The sequence below is a fragment of the Anopheles coluzzii genome, chromosome 2 (assembly GCF_943734685.1).
Source record: "Anopheles coluzzii chromosome 2, AcolN3, whole genome shotgun sequence".
NCBI lineage: Eukaryota > Metazoa > Arthropoda > Insecta > Diptera > Culicidae > Anopheles > Anopheles coluzzii.
The window spans coordinates 17,028,038-17,041,279 of record NC_064670.1 but is presented as its reverse complement, the minus strand read 5'-3'; the positions used below and the strand labels follow the sequence as shown (position 1 = coordinate 17,041,279).

The window sequence follows — 13,242 nt, the reverse complement described above, 5'->3', positions numbered from 1 at the left end:
GACTGATCGCGACCATACATTCAACCGGGAGGAAAAAAGCCGTTTGTCCGGTTTCGACGCATTGGATGCTGCGTCATGACTTTCAGCCGACATGTCAACCGCGAGATAAAACCAACACCACGACAGAATGGTCGCGATTGACCCACGCACACACGTTTGCTTTGTTTCGTCTTTCTTTTATTATTTTCCCCCATTTTTTTGTCTGTTTCCCTCATATGTTTCCCCATTCATGTGGTTATGCTATCGTGCCGGATGATATCTTTCACTTGGTATGAGTTCTTTCGGCACGGAATGTTTACGTCATCATTCCGCGTGTTGCGCCCGGAGGATGCTGGCTCCACTTGTTGCTTGATTTACAGCGACCATACTGATGGCAGAGAGGCGCTGTATTCTTTCATGAGTCAGCTTTAATTAATTTCTGCGATTGGTAGTTTGCAAATAACACTGTTCTGTGATTCGATTATATTTATTTATTGAATCACATATAACTATTCTTTGCGGGACGTGTCCCATGTCGGTTTAAACTAGATGCTTCATATCGATTGTATCGATTGCCGTTCGTGTCTTACTTATAAAACAATACAAATTTTTAATTTGCGAGATGCTCTTCTTCGAACCGACAGGAAAGATTTGATCTAAAATCACGATGCGTTTGCGCCTAACAGTATGCAACGTGTTTGACAGATAGATGCAAACGTATCCTAACTTCTGATATCGTTTTAGCTAATCAATATTTAAATCCTTGCAAGTATTTGTGCAGAATTGTAACCAAGGTATTGTTTTATTTACCCGTCAGGTGAGGTTTATGTTTTTGAATGTAACTATAATTGATAACACGGCGTGCCGTTCTCACAAAACTAAGGAGCTACATTCTAGCTTTTCTTATCATCTCCACGTCGTCCTTTCCCAATGCCCCGTACCAATTCCTTCAACTCCTTTAGTTCCTGCATGATATTTGTCATGTTCTGTTCCACGCGTGATAGGCGATGCGCCTGTGATTCACCGTGCACTTGGCGGGAGTTCAACATCTCGATCGATTTCGTAACTATCTTGCTCAGCATTCCCTTAAAAGGCTTGTAAAGTAAATTCTCTGCCTGATAGGTCTTATGCGTCTGAAGCTGACAATTTTTACTAGTAGGTCTAGTTCGCTCTTGACCATTCTCCATGTTGGAAATAGTTTCATTCGTAGTGATAAGTTGAATTTCTTCTTGGCCATTTCTCATTTCCGAACTATTTGCAGCCGTATTATTCGTGCTGCTCGTACGTTTCTTTCGCATTCCACCATTTTCAACCGTTTCGATGATTTGCTGTTCCAGCCGGATTGTGGATAGGCTTTGATCGCTAGGCTTCAGCACAATTTGATGCAGCGGTTTCTCGTTGCAAAAAAGATTCATATTAGGAAACAGCCATCCCAGTTTGAGGAACTTTATTTTGCCCAATCTAGAGGGGAGAGGAAATGATAAATTTTCAGTTAAAATTTGAGTTCAGTCAAAAAATTATAAGTTCAACCAACAGGCAACAATTAATCTAATACGTTGGTTTACTAATAATTAATCAAACGTGTACAATGTTACCGATTACTCCACCACATCCAGAATGATCTACCAAAACGAACAAGAAACAACTGTCAAAAACGACTTACGTTAAATGGATGAACTCGAGTGCTTCCTGTGCCTTTTCGTAGCGACGGATAATGGATACCATCTCTGTAATGCCTACTAATTCGGATTCTGCCCGAATGGTCTGTAATTGATATGCGAAGATATTAGAAATGAGTCCGTCCCCGACAGCAAGTCATTACGAACCGTTGTGTCGCTGACGGCCAGACCATTGATCAGGTTGTTTATGACAATCGTTACAGAGAACACAAACACTGGAAACAGCACATACATGGGCCAGGATGATTTATAAGGTAAGTCTGCCGCATCAAACTCTCCTAAAGATTAACACAGAAACATTAGGTCGAGATGTTTTGCTGAATGGGACTATTACCGAATTCGATTGATATTCGAAATTTGATGTATTTGACCATTTACGTTCATAATTCGACTGTGTACTTACCAGTGAACATTACTGTAGTTTTCATCAACGCCAGCTGAATCTCACCAAAATTGTGGAAAAGATGCTCATCTTCAATGTCCTGGTTATGAACTCCCGCTTGTACGGGTCTGTTCGACTCGCGCAGCTGAGCAATATCCTTCATCTTACACGCTGTGTAAAAGCTTAACGTAAACGACGCCAATATGATCGAGTACAAGCTCAAAGAGGTGAGAAAGTTTTTCGTAACCGTCTTCAGCATGACCATATTGGTGGCAATGGAGTTTATCGGGAGCATGCCAAATTGCAGTGTAAGCTCCACCCCTAGCAGCAGAAGCACTCCAACCAGCACCATTGACCATGTCTCATCGGCTGACTCGTGCGCCAGCACCGCAACATACCCACCGATTAGCAATATCTCCATCAAATTCTCCATTGATAACAGATAAGTGGCGGGGCTTAGTCTTAACTGGGACGCTTCACGGACGATCAAATACACACATCCCAACACTGACAGGCAATACAGCAATTGTTTGAGAATGGTATCTTCCCGCGCATAGCAAAACACGATATATGTCGCAAACGAAACGAAACACACGGTACAGATTACCAGATTTAGGTAGAGAAGGTGGATCACTTTCATCCACTTAAGTAACAAGATGCTCGATATGACGGGATGCCAGAGGAGATGCTTAGAATTGGGTGACTGTGCGATGTGTACGATAGGTCGCATCTCGTCCTCGGAATTTGGATTGTGGGCCGGCGGTATAAAGTTGGCAAAGCTGATCCTCACTTCGTAGTCCTCGTCGCCCGGCTTGCGATCGTTGTTCGTGACGCACGAGTCTAGATGCTTCTCCAGCAGGGACGAGTCAATCTCACTGATCGGTAGATCGCCGAATATATTTTCGCCCCAGATGTACGCTCCCTCGTCCAGCAGCAGCTTCTGGGCGTGATCGATCTGGTACTTGACGGCGTAGTGCAGCGCCGTACATTTTTTCACATCGATGTTGTCGATATCTAGGCGCGGATCGTTCAGTAAGATGCGCATGATGCGGATGTAGGAACTCTTGTCCGGGTACACGTCGATCTTCTTGACGAGCAGCGAGAGCAACGGATCTTCATTGACTAGCGCTACCTCATCATCCGGTATGATTTGCAGCAACCATTCGAGCATCTGCACGTTCCCTCGATTACAACACTTGGCCAGCAGACCGGAAAGTAGTTTTGGATTGCCGGTAAACTTGCCCTCTACTATCTGCCCTTCAATGAGCTTCTGAGCAACGGTCAGCTTCGCCCGATATACGGTCAATGGTAGCAGTTCGGCGCGATCTTCTTCGGGCGGCACGTGACCATTGTTTTGCTGGCAGTACTTCTCGTATGCCGCAAGAAACTCGTCCTCCGTCTCGACGTTCAGTTTGTTCCGCAACACTTCCACGGTAACCTTTTCCATGTCGTAGATGGGAATGTCCGTGCCAGGGAAGTTCTTCACGATCGCTTTTCTCGCCTGCTGTCTTCGGTAGTCTACGTTCACGCTGTAGTTCTGCAAACAGTATTCAAGAATTTCCTTTCTCCAATCGTCGTATCCAGCTGTTACTAGCAGAGCTATCGGTGATACGCTGTTCTCATCGGTTGTGTTTATGTTGGCGTCGTACTCTAGCAGCAACTTAACACACTCAAACACATGTTTCCAATTGTCGCTGTCGATCTGTTCGAACAATAGGTACAGCGCTGTGCGATCTTCGTACTTTTGATCCACCTGAATGCGCGGGGCGCTGAGCAATTCGGAAAGATTTTCACTGTCGAAGGATAGCGCGGCCAGGTGGATGGGATACTCGTTGGTTTCGGGGTTTTTCTGCCGAAGAAAACAAGCGTACGGTTAACGTGCGTCTATTTGCATGCGTATCTATGGAAACACTGCCCTAAAGGATTTGTTTTGTAAATAAGCCCTACCAGTTGCTGGGGATGGAAACCCAAGCAACAAAGCTACCGCAACCCGCTTATGCTGTTGACAAGCATCAACGGTACGTTCATCGTGATGCTAGTTTGAGCAGATAACTCCCAGCTCTGACTTCGAAGAGAGGATGGTATCGATGCCACGATCGTAGGGCGAAGTATTTCAATATGACTCAGCCATATTTGCAACAGTTATGTTTTGGCTGCGAGTTTTACTCCCCTGGCTCATGACCGGTGTCGGACCATGATGCTAGGAAGGCGGCTAATGAGGTGTAATTGTGTAATGAGAGCGATTTGATTAGGATTGAAATTCGGAGAGCCGTGCAGGGCTTGGGAGATGGACAGATCGGTCTCTCTTCATTCGAGCTTGGTTGCGAGCAGACGTGTGTCGTGATATATTATTTTATTTGTTAATATATAAGTTTTAATTGTATTAATTGTGTTCGCGTCATATCAGCAAACCCGAACACAAAAGTTAACACGAAGATTAACCGAAGAACCATCGAAGGGAAAGGGCATCAACCGTAGCGCCGAACGGGAACCAGCGAAAGGGTACTTAAGGAACGACGGCTGAAGAAGCGCCCTTTTCTCGCGTATTAAAGTCCCGGAGGAAAGAGTATTTTTTTAACCCCTCCGTTTTAAATCAGAATAAAGTGTTAAAAAAACTGTTTTGCGGACTTTTTCGAGTTCATAAAATTCTGTTGCTCGAGCCAACAATAGCAAAAAAAAATAGAGCTTTCCGATTTTTTATAAATAATGAATCAAATTTTCAACATTCGATTTGTACTTTTTATGTCCGTATGTGATATGGTGAGAGGTGGACAAGTACACACACATAAATATTGTATTGTTCTAAACTTAAAACGGATGCTTTATTACTACGAAGTATACGCCGCGCTGCCCCGATGCGTAGTGTCCGTGCTCTTCGCGCAGCCGAACGATCCATCCCGAACGATCGCTCTCAGGCGCTCACGGCTCGTCAACTGCAGTAAGAGCGGCTTACTGCAGAGAGAGCACGCGAGCAGCTGGCTGTATTCTTTCATCTAACAGTACCTCTTACTTCTATGACCACCTACCCGAGTAAGTAATGCATACAATAACGCGGTTTGGTTTCGGTTTAGTCGTTAAATTTGTGATGATGTCTATATAAATGCAAATTATTATATTCTCTCTCACTCTTTTGGGCCTGCTCACAAAAGAGCACTTCGATGTGATATGACCCGGTCAACAATGAAATGAAGTGAAATGAAACAATCATCCTCCAGGATGCTTGGTCCCTGCTGCCGCCTCCCATCCATGTAGACACCCGATCTCCGTCAGGTTTCGCTTCACCTGATCCAGCCATTGAATTCAAACACGTCTAGAGCGTTCTCCGCTCGGATGACCCAGGACTCGTCGATAAGTTGTAGACTCGCCCGCACCCGCGTCAATGGGGGTGGAAAAAACACGCAGCCTCGGCTCAACATGGACTCCATAAGGGACAATATTGTCCAACAGGAATTCAAAGCCGCTGTTAGCTCCCGAACTAGTCGCGTAACGATATAGAATCTTCTTTCTCATAGGAGTCAAAAAATGTTGAATCGCCGAGTTTCGCTTTGGGTGGAAACTTTATTGTGTCGCGGTTTTTGAACACCTTTAAAAAGTTTTTAAACTATTCTCGCTCGCTGTCGTGATGCTACTGGTGCAATCGCGATGGCGAGGAACCCGATTCCTGATCTTGAGGTCATTCGCCTTCCCTGTACCCGAACCCGTTACAGTGCTCTCTATAGGTGAGAGTGTGGAATCTCTCGCGATCGCAAGTGCTGAATGTTTGGCTGTCAGCCCAGGTGACAGTTCTCTATTTGTTTACGACTCGCAGCAACAGCCGCTTCAGACGAGTCTCTACTACCACAAAACAGATATGAAACTACGAGCGAGAGGTGAAACGTTCTAAGCACAAAAATAATTAACTGTGCAAGAAACATACAACCCACACACATGTATAGGTCTATTCGTTCCGAATTGAAATAATTGCGTTTGTTATTCAACCATATTTTGATTGCGCTTTATCGTTGCTATCAATAAAACTTTCGCTGAAGAAACTATGCTTAGATGACACTTTTTACTATATACCACACAATGCATGCTATTGTTGTAAATGATTTGTCATTCATATTCATAAACAGCTGGAAACAAAAGAAAAGCTGGATAAGACTTTGATTCTGATCCAGACTGCACTCAAAATAAAATCACAACCAATGCGATATGCTTCTTCTTGTCTAGATTCATGTATGTAGTTGTGCTTTGTGGAGAACCATTTCACAAAGCATTTCCATAAATGTGTTTTATTTTATTTTTTTTTGTATTTTCCCATTACTTAAGATAGGTTTCACCGTCCTTTGTTTATATTGCCGCTAAATCTCATAAATCAAGTATGTTTGGCAATGGTCGACATTGGGACAACAACAAAATACTAAGTAAAAAGGGAAAACAGCATTAGCCCTAGCAACTCAGAAGGGTCAACGATGAAGTATCAGCTGCAGCAGTAACATCCATAACACAACATGCAGTAAAATGCATCTACATCCTGGGTGCACTACATGCATGACTTTGTAAGGAGTATTGCACATCATGAACGTAAGGAGAATTGATAAGATTATGTGCATCAGCCTTTAGAAACGCATTACACACGTATACCGTGTTTACAGTTATCTATTCCCAACTATGTTACGCGGCCTTGGCAACTGCTGATGTGTTATTGTAAACAATTAAAAAGCCGGTCACGAACGCCATCGAGCGTTACACATATACTTCTGCTTCACTTAAGTTGCAATCTAACTATCAGCCGATATTTCCAGATAATTGGCTTAACACAAATGGTACTCTTCGCCGTAATAAAGGATCTCAATTGAATCCCGTAGCATACACACACATTCATGCAAATGAAAAGTATAAATTCTACTACTTTCACGAAACGGTATCCCTCATAGAGGCGAATGAGCAAGACCTCAAAGTCTCTATAAAAATAAGACCAGTCAGTCAGTTGCGGTTAGCTTAGACTTGCGTACTGAAATTTCTTTTAAGAATTGACAGAAAAATCCTATTTATCACAATCCTGTCTAGTAGCAGTATTATTGGAACAGTTACAGTCACCCGAATTAACAGTCGTGTTCAACGGCGCATCTACCGGTAGGCGGACGTCTGCGTCCCCGTCGATGCAGGGGCCCCGTAGATCGATAGTCTATAGTATGCAGTATGTATAGAGTTGGCAGAGTACTACCTACTAGGGCCTTCTTCCGGATGGACGTTGGGACCCCGAGAGTGACGAACCATTTGCACCTTTGAGCATTTAGTAGTCGTAAAATTAAAATCACTTCATGTCGACTGAACTAGCAAGCAACAAAAAGAAAAGAAAAAAGGCAGACAAAAACCCCACGCCATACGTACCTCTGACAGTACCGCTCCATGATTCAGACAGGCTCGGATGAACTGCTTCTTGTCGGGAGTTTTGCATGCTAATTCGAACACCGTGTACCGCGAGTCACGATCGCGTAGATTCACGTTTGCCCCGTTGCGAAGCGCTCGGTTGAACTCCGACAGGTCGTTCGCATCGAAACTTGTAGCAAGCGCCAGCTAAAATTGGGAATTGAACGTGTGCACAAAGAGTGCATTTGCGGTGTGTAATGAATTGGTTGCATCGCATTTGGCTGAGAATGCTGACGGTAGTACCTGCATACTGGTTTATGAAATTTTCATACGCAACTATCACCACTACTTTGAAACGATCAGCAAACTACAGACGCACTTTGCTTTTTGTTATGTTTTCGGATGATTTCCTCGCTTCGAAACTTTATGCTCTTGTCAGAGGATCGCTTCTGGAAGGAATCACTATTGTAGTTGTTACCACAATAATTATTCATAAAAGCCTCACAACGCACCACACAGTACGAGTTGGGAATCTTTATGAACGAACAGAAACCCAAAAATTAAACAGAACTTAGATACAATTAAGTGCCGGGGCACTGAAAGAAAGTTGCTTCTCGCCGCACGATCACAGAGCGAATAAACGAACGAATGCAGCGAACCAGCTCATAGGCCGCGGGGCCATGGGGTTTCTTAACGATCGTTTTCTCAAGCACTCATGAGTGCCTTTGAGAAACCTACGTTCTCAACGATTGTTGATTCTGCACAAAATCGGTTTGAGAATCTCTGAGAATCATTGAGAAAGTTGACGATGCAGCGATTGGCTAACTAAAATATGAGCAATTGTACTATTCGTTTTTCGAAAACGGAAAGAATACAGCGTCTTACAAGGCAGAATCGAAAGTCTGCAAAACAATTTCAGCAGCTCAAGATTAGTTTAGCTGTCAAACATAGTTATTTCAGCGCACCGATGCTATTTTCAAAGGCACAATATGATTTTTAAAATGCTGAAGGAGTTTTTCAGCAGCCTTACGCAGAGTTTTGCAAATTGAAATTGGAAATGAAACCAATGCTTTAATGCGTTTTAGCGTTATATTTATGAAATGTAACGTATATATTGTTTAAAATTATTCTGTAAAATGATGGGTCATTTGACCCATAACTCGTTTTATTCACTGAGTAATAAGCATTTGAAAATGCACTCCAAAATTGTCTACCACGGTACCTGGCGCTATCTGCCAAATTCAAGCCAACGAAAACGTAGACAATCAAAATTGGTGTGCATTTTCAAATGCAAATTACGCATTAAACGAGTTATGAGTCAAACGACTTATCATTTTGAAGCTTAAATCTGTATTCTTCCCGTTTTTGTGCATACAATGTGTCAAAAGATTTATTAGAGATAGGTAGTAGAAAAGATAGGCAAACCTACACCTCGATAGGGCTGTCAAAATTAAACTTGGACGGGATAAAATTAACATTGAACCAGCTCAAGTACGTACTAGACTAATCAAAGTAAATTTCGTGAGCGACAAAATATGCAGCGCATTTTGAAAAACGACTTGAAACCCCTGTATGCTTTCACGCCGGATGATATCTTTCACATGGTACGAATTATTTCGCCATGGAATGTTTATGTTATTATTCCGCGTGTTGCGACTGGAGGATGCTGGATCCTCTTGTTGCTTGATTTACAGCGACCATACTGATGGCAGAGAGGCGCTGTATTCTTTCATGAGTCAGCTTTAATTAATTTCTGCGATTGGTAATTTGCAAATAACACTGTTCTGTGATTCGATTATATTTATTTATTGAATCACATATAACTATTCTTTGCGGGACGTGTCCCATGTCGGTTTAAACTAGATGCTTCATATCGATTGTATCGATTGCCGTTCGTGTCTTACTTATAAAACAATACAAATTTTTAATTTGCGAGATGCTCTTCTTCGAACCGACAGGAAAGATTTGATCTAAAATCACGATGCGTTTGCGCCTAACAGTATGCAACGTGTTTGACAGATAGATGCAAACGTATCCTAACTTCTGATATCGTTTTAGCTAATCAATGCAAAAACCTTGCAAGTATTAGTGCCGAATTGTAACCAAGGTCTTGTTTTATTTACAACTCAAACCCGTGAGGCGAGTTTTATGTTTTTGAATTTAACTATAATTGATAACACGGCCAGGCCGTTCTCACAAAACTCAGGAGCTACATTCTAGCTTTTCTTATCATCTCCACGTCGTCCTTTCCCAATGCCCTTACCAATTCCTTCAACTCCTTTAGTTCCTGCATGATATTTGTCATGTTCTGTTCCATTCGTGATAGGCGATGCGCCTGTGATCCACCGTGCATTTGGCGGGAGTTCAACATCTCGATCGATTTCGTCATTATCTTGTTCAGCATTCCCTTAAAAGGCTTGTACAGTAAACTCTCTGCCTGATAGGTCTTATGCGTCTGAAGCTGACAATGTTTGCTAGTAGGTCTAGTTCGCTCTTGACCATTCTCCATGTTGGAAATAGTTTCGTTCGTAGTGATAAGTTGAATTTCTTCTTGGCCATTTCTCATTTCCGAACTATTTGCAGCCGTATTATTCGTGCTGCTCGTACGTTTCTTTCGCATTCCACCATTTTCAACCGTTTCGATGATTTGCTGTTCCAGCCGGATTGTGGATAGGCTTTGATCGCTAGGCTTCAGCACAATTTGATGCAGCGGTTTCTCGTTGCAAAAAAGATTCATATTAGGAAACAGCCATCCCAGTTTGAGGAACTTTATTTTGCCCAATCTAGAGGGGAGAGGAAATGATAAATTTTCAGTTAAAATTTGAGTTCAGTCAAAAAATTATAAGTTCAACCAACAGGCAACAATTAATCTAATACGTTGGTTTACTAATAATTAATCAAACGTGTACAATGTTACCGATTACTCCACCACATCCAGAATGATCTACCAAAACGAACAAGAAACAACTGTCTAAAAACGACTTACGTTAAATGGATGAACTCGAGTGCTTCCTGTGCCTTTTCGTAGCGACGGATAATGGATACCATCTCTGTAATGCCTACTAATTCGGATTCTGCCCGAATGGTCTGTAATTGATATGCGAAGATATTAGAAATGAGTCCGTCCCCGACAGCAAGTCATTACGAACCGTTGTGTCGCTGACGGCCAGACCATTGATCAGGTTGTTTATGACAATCGTTACAGTGAACACAAACACTGGAAACAGCACATACATGGGCCAGGATGATTTATACGGTAAGTCTGCCGCATCAAACTCTCCTAAAGATTAACACAGAAACATTAGGTCGAGATGTTTTGCTGAATGGGACTATTACCGAATTCGATTGATATTCGAAATTTGATGTATTTGACCATTTACGTTCATAATTCGACTGTGTACTTACCAGTGAACATTACTGTAGTTTTTATCAGCGCCAGCTGAATCTCACCAAAACTGTGGAAAAGATGCTCATCTTCAATGTCCTGGTTATGGCCTGTCGCTTGTTCGGGTCCGTTCGTCTCGCGCAGCTGAGCAATATCCTTCATCTTAAACACTGTGTAAAAGCTTAACGTAAACGACGCCAATATGATCGAGTACAAGCTTAAAGAGGTGAGAAAGTTTTTCGTAACCGTCTTCAGCATGACCATATTGGTGGCAATGGAGTTCACCGGGAGCATGCCAAATTGCAGCGTAAGCTCCACCCCTAGCAGCAGAAGCACTCCAACCAGCACCATTGACCATGTCTCATCGGCACACTCGTACGCCAGCACCGCAACATACCCACCGATTAGCAATAGCTCCATTAAATTCTCCATTGATAGCAGGTAAGTGGCGGGGCTTAGCCTAAACTGGGACGCTTCACGTACGAGCAAATACACACATCCCAACACTGACAGGCAATACAGCAATTGTTTGAGAATGGTATCTTCCCGCGCATAGCAAAACACGATGTATATCGCAAACGAAACGAAACACACGGTACAAATTACCAAATTTAGGTAGAGAAGGTGGATCACTTTCATCCACTTAAGTAACAAGATGCTCGATATGACGGGATGCCAGAGGAGATGTTTAGAATTGGGTGACTGTGCGATGCGTACGATCGGTCGCATCTCGTCCTCGGCATTTGGATTGTGGGCCGGCGGTATAAAGTTGGCAAAGCTGATCCTCACTTCGTAGTCCTCGTCGCCCGGCTTGCGATCGTTGTTGGTGACGCACGAGTCCAGATGCTTCTCCAGCAGGGACGAGTCCATTTCGCTGATCGGCAGATCGCCGAATATATTTTCGCCCCAGATGTACGCTCCCTCGTCCAGCAGCAGCTCTTGGGCGTAATCGTTCTTGTACTTGACGGCGTAATGCATCGCCGTATATTTTTTCACATCGATGTTGTCGATATCTAGGCGCGGATCGTTCAGCAAGATGCCCATGCTGCGGATATAGGAACTCTCCTTCTTGTCCTTGTACACGTCGATCTTCTTGACGAGCAGTGAGAGCAGAGGATCCTTGTTGACTAGCGCTACCTCATCGTCCGGTATGATTTGCAGCAACCACTCGAGCATCTGCTCGTTCCCCCGATTACAACACTTGGCCAGCAGACCGGAAAGTAGTTTTGGATTACCGGTAAACTTGCCCTCTACTATCTGCCCTTCAATGAGCTTCTGAGCAACGGTCAGCTTCGCCCGATATACGGTCAATGGTAGCAGTTCGGCGCGATCTTCTTCGGGCGGCACGTGACCATTGTTTTGCTGGCAGTACTTCTCGTATGCCGAAAGAAACTCGTCCTCCGTCTCGACGTTCAGTTTGTTCCGCAACACATCCACGGTAACCTTTTCCATGTCGTAGATGGGAATGTCCGTGCCAGGGAAGTTCTTCACGATCGCTTTTCTCGCCTGCTGTCCCCGGTAGTCTACGTTCACGCTGTAGTTCTGCAAACAGTATTCAAGAATTTCCTTTCTCCAGTCGTCGTATCCAGCTGTTACTAGCAGAGCTATCGGTGACACACTGTACTTATCGCTTGCGTTTATGTTGGCGTCGTATTTTAGCAGCAATTTAACACACTCAAACACATGCTTCCAATTGTCGCTGTCGATCTGTTCGAACAACAGGTACAGCGTTGTGCGATCTTCGTACTTTTGGTCCACCTGAATGCGCGGGGCGCTGAGTAGTTCGGAAAGATTTGCGCAGTCGAAGGATAGCGCGGCCAGGTGGATAGGATACTCGTTGGTATAGGGATTTTTCTAGGAGGAAAGTCTGTATTTTAAAAAGCGTTATGTATAATTTTGTCCGACCCTTAGTGCACTAAGCAATTATCTACGATCAAGACATTCCGACCTACTTGTCGTACTGGTTCTGCAGATTATTTTTGGAAAAGTGTTGGCGATGAAGCCGGTCTCGTGGTACAGTGGTCAACTCGTACGACTTAACAACATGCCCGTCATGGGTTCCAGCTCCAAACGGAGCGTGCCGCCATACATAGGACTGTGACTATCCTGCTATGGATGGGTAATCCAATACATAAGTCACTGAAAGCTAACCCCACAAAAGTGGTACAGGCAGGCCTTGACCGACAACGGTTGTTGCGCCAAAGAAGAAGAAGTTGGCGATTATTATTTTTCTACTGCAAATCACTCTATCACGGAACAACTTGCATACATTGCTACGATGTTGACTCAATTATGCAATGTTGGTTCGTTGAGTATCAGAAGGAAACATTCCAACGTTTTACTTGTGGCTATTGTGGCCATTGCTCAAAAGCAGTGTCTTGGATTAGTGCCTGAGTGTGTGTTACTGTACCGATAACGTCGTTAATAGCCTGCTGATAATGTTCATGATATGCTAAACTGCA

General features: G+C 43.5%; 2 protein-coding genes across 2 annotated transcripts; both read right to left on the bottom strand.

Annotated features, from left to right (window-relative positions):
* Positions 1-216: 216 nt before the first annotated feature.
* On the bottom strand, positions 217-8,009 carry LOC125906747 (transient receptor potential cation channel protein painless-like). The gene is made up of 6 exons (XM_049607098.1): positions 7,699-8,009; positions 7,417-7,602; positions 2,062-3,889; positions 1,806-1,936; positions 1,643-1,743; positions 217-1,440 (listed from the first exon to the last, which is right to left on the bottom strand). Exons 1-6 carry the CDS (start codon positions 7,702-7,704, stop codon positions 873-875), a joined length of 2,820 nt encoding a protein of 939 aa, XP_049463055.1. The 5' UTR covers positions 7,705-8,009; the 3' UTR covers positions 217-872.
* Positions 8,010-9,558: 1,549 nt separating this feature from the next.
* LOC120951957 (transient receptor potential cation channel protein painless-like) lies at positions 9,559-12,966 on the bottom strand. The gene is made up of 4 exons (XM_040370982.2): positions 10,801-12,966; positions 10,545-10,675; positions 10,382-10,482; positions 9,559-10,178 (listed from the first exon to the last, which is right to left on the bottom strand). Exons 1-4 carry the CDS (start codon positions 12,230-12,232, stop codon positions 9,605-9,607), a joined length of 2,238 nt encoding a protein of 745 aa, XP_040226916.2. The 5' UTR covers positions 12,233-12,966; the 3' UTR covers positions 9,559-9,604.
* Positions 12,967-13,242: the final 276 nt, after the last annotated feature.

Bases quoted from the DNA above. Each gene is read 5' to 3' on its own strand.
- LOC120951957 (XM_040370982.2), bottom strand. From the start codon at position 12,232: ATGGAAAAGGTTACCGTGGATGTGTTGCGGAACAAACTGAACGTCGAG. The intron at 10,483-10,544 runs GTTCGTAATGAC...TATCAATTACAG, and splicing joins TGGCCGTCAGCGACACAACG to ACCATTCGGGCAGAATCCGA. The intron at 10,179-10,381 runs GTAAGTCGTTTT...TCTCCCCTCTAG, and splicing joins CTCGAGTTCATCCATTTAAC to ATTGGGCAAAATAAAGTTCC.
- LOC125906747 (XM_049607098.1), bottom strand. The intron at 3,890-7,416 runs GTACGTATGGCG...TTTCTTCGGCAG, and splicing joins ATGGAGCGGTACTGTCAGAG to AAAAACCCCGAAACCAACGA. The intron at 1,744-1,805 runs GTTCGTAATGAC...TATCAATTACAG, and splicing joins TGGCCGTCAGCGACACAACG to ACCATTCGGGCAGAATCCGA.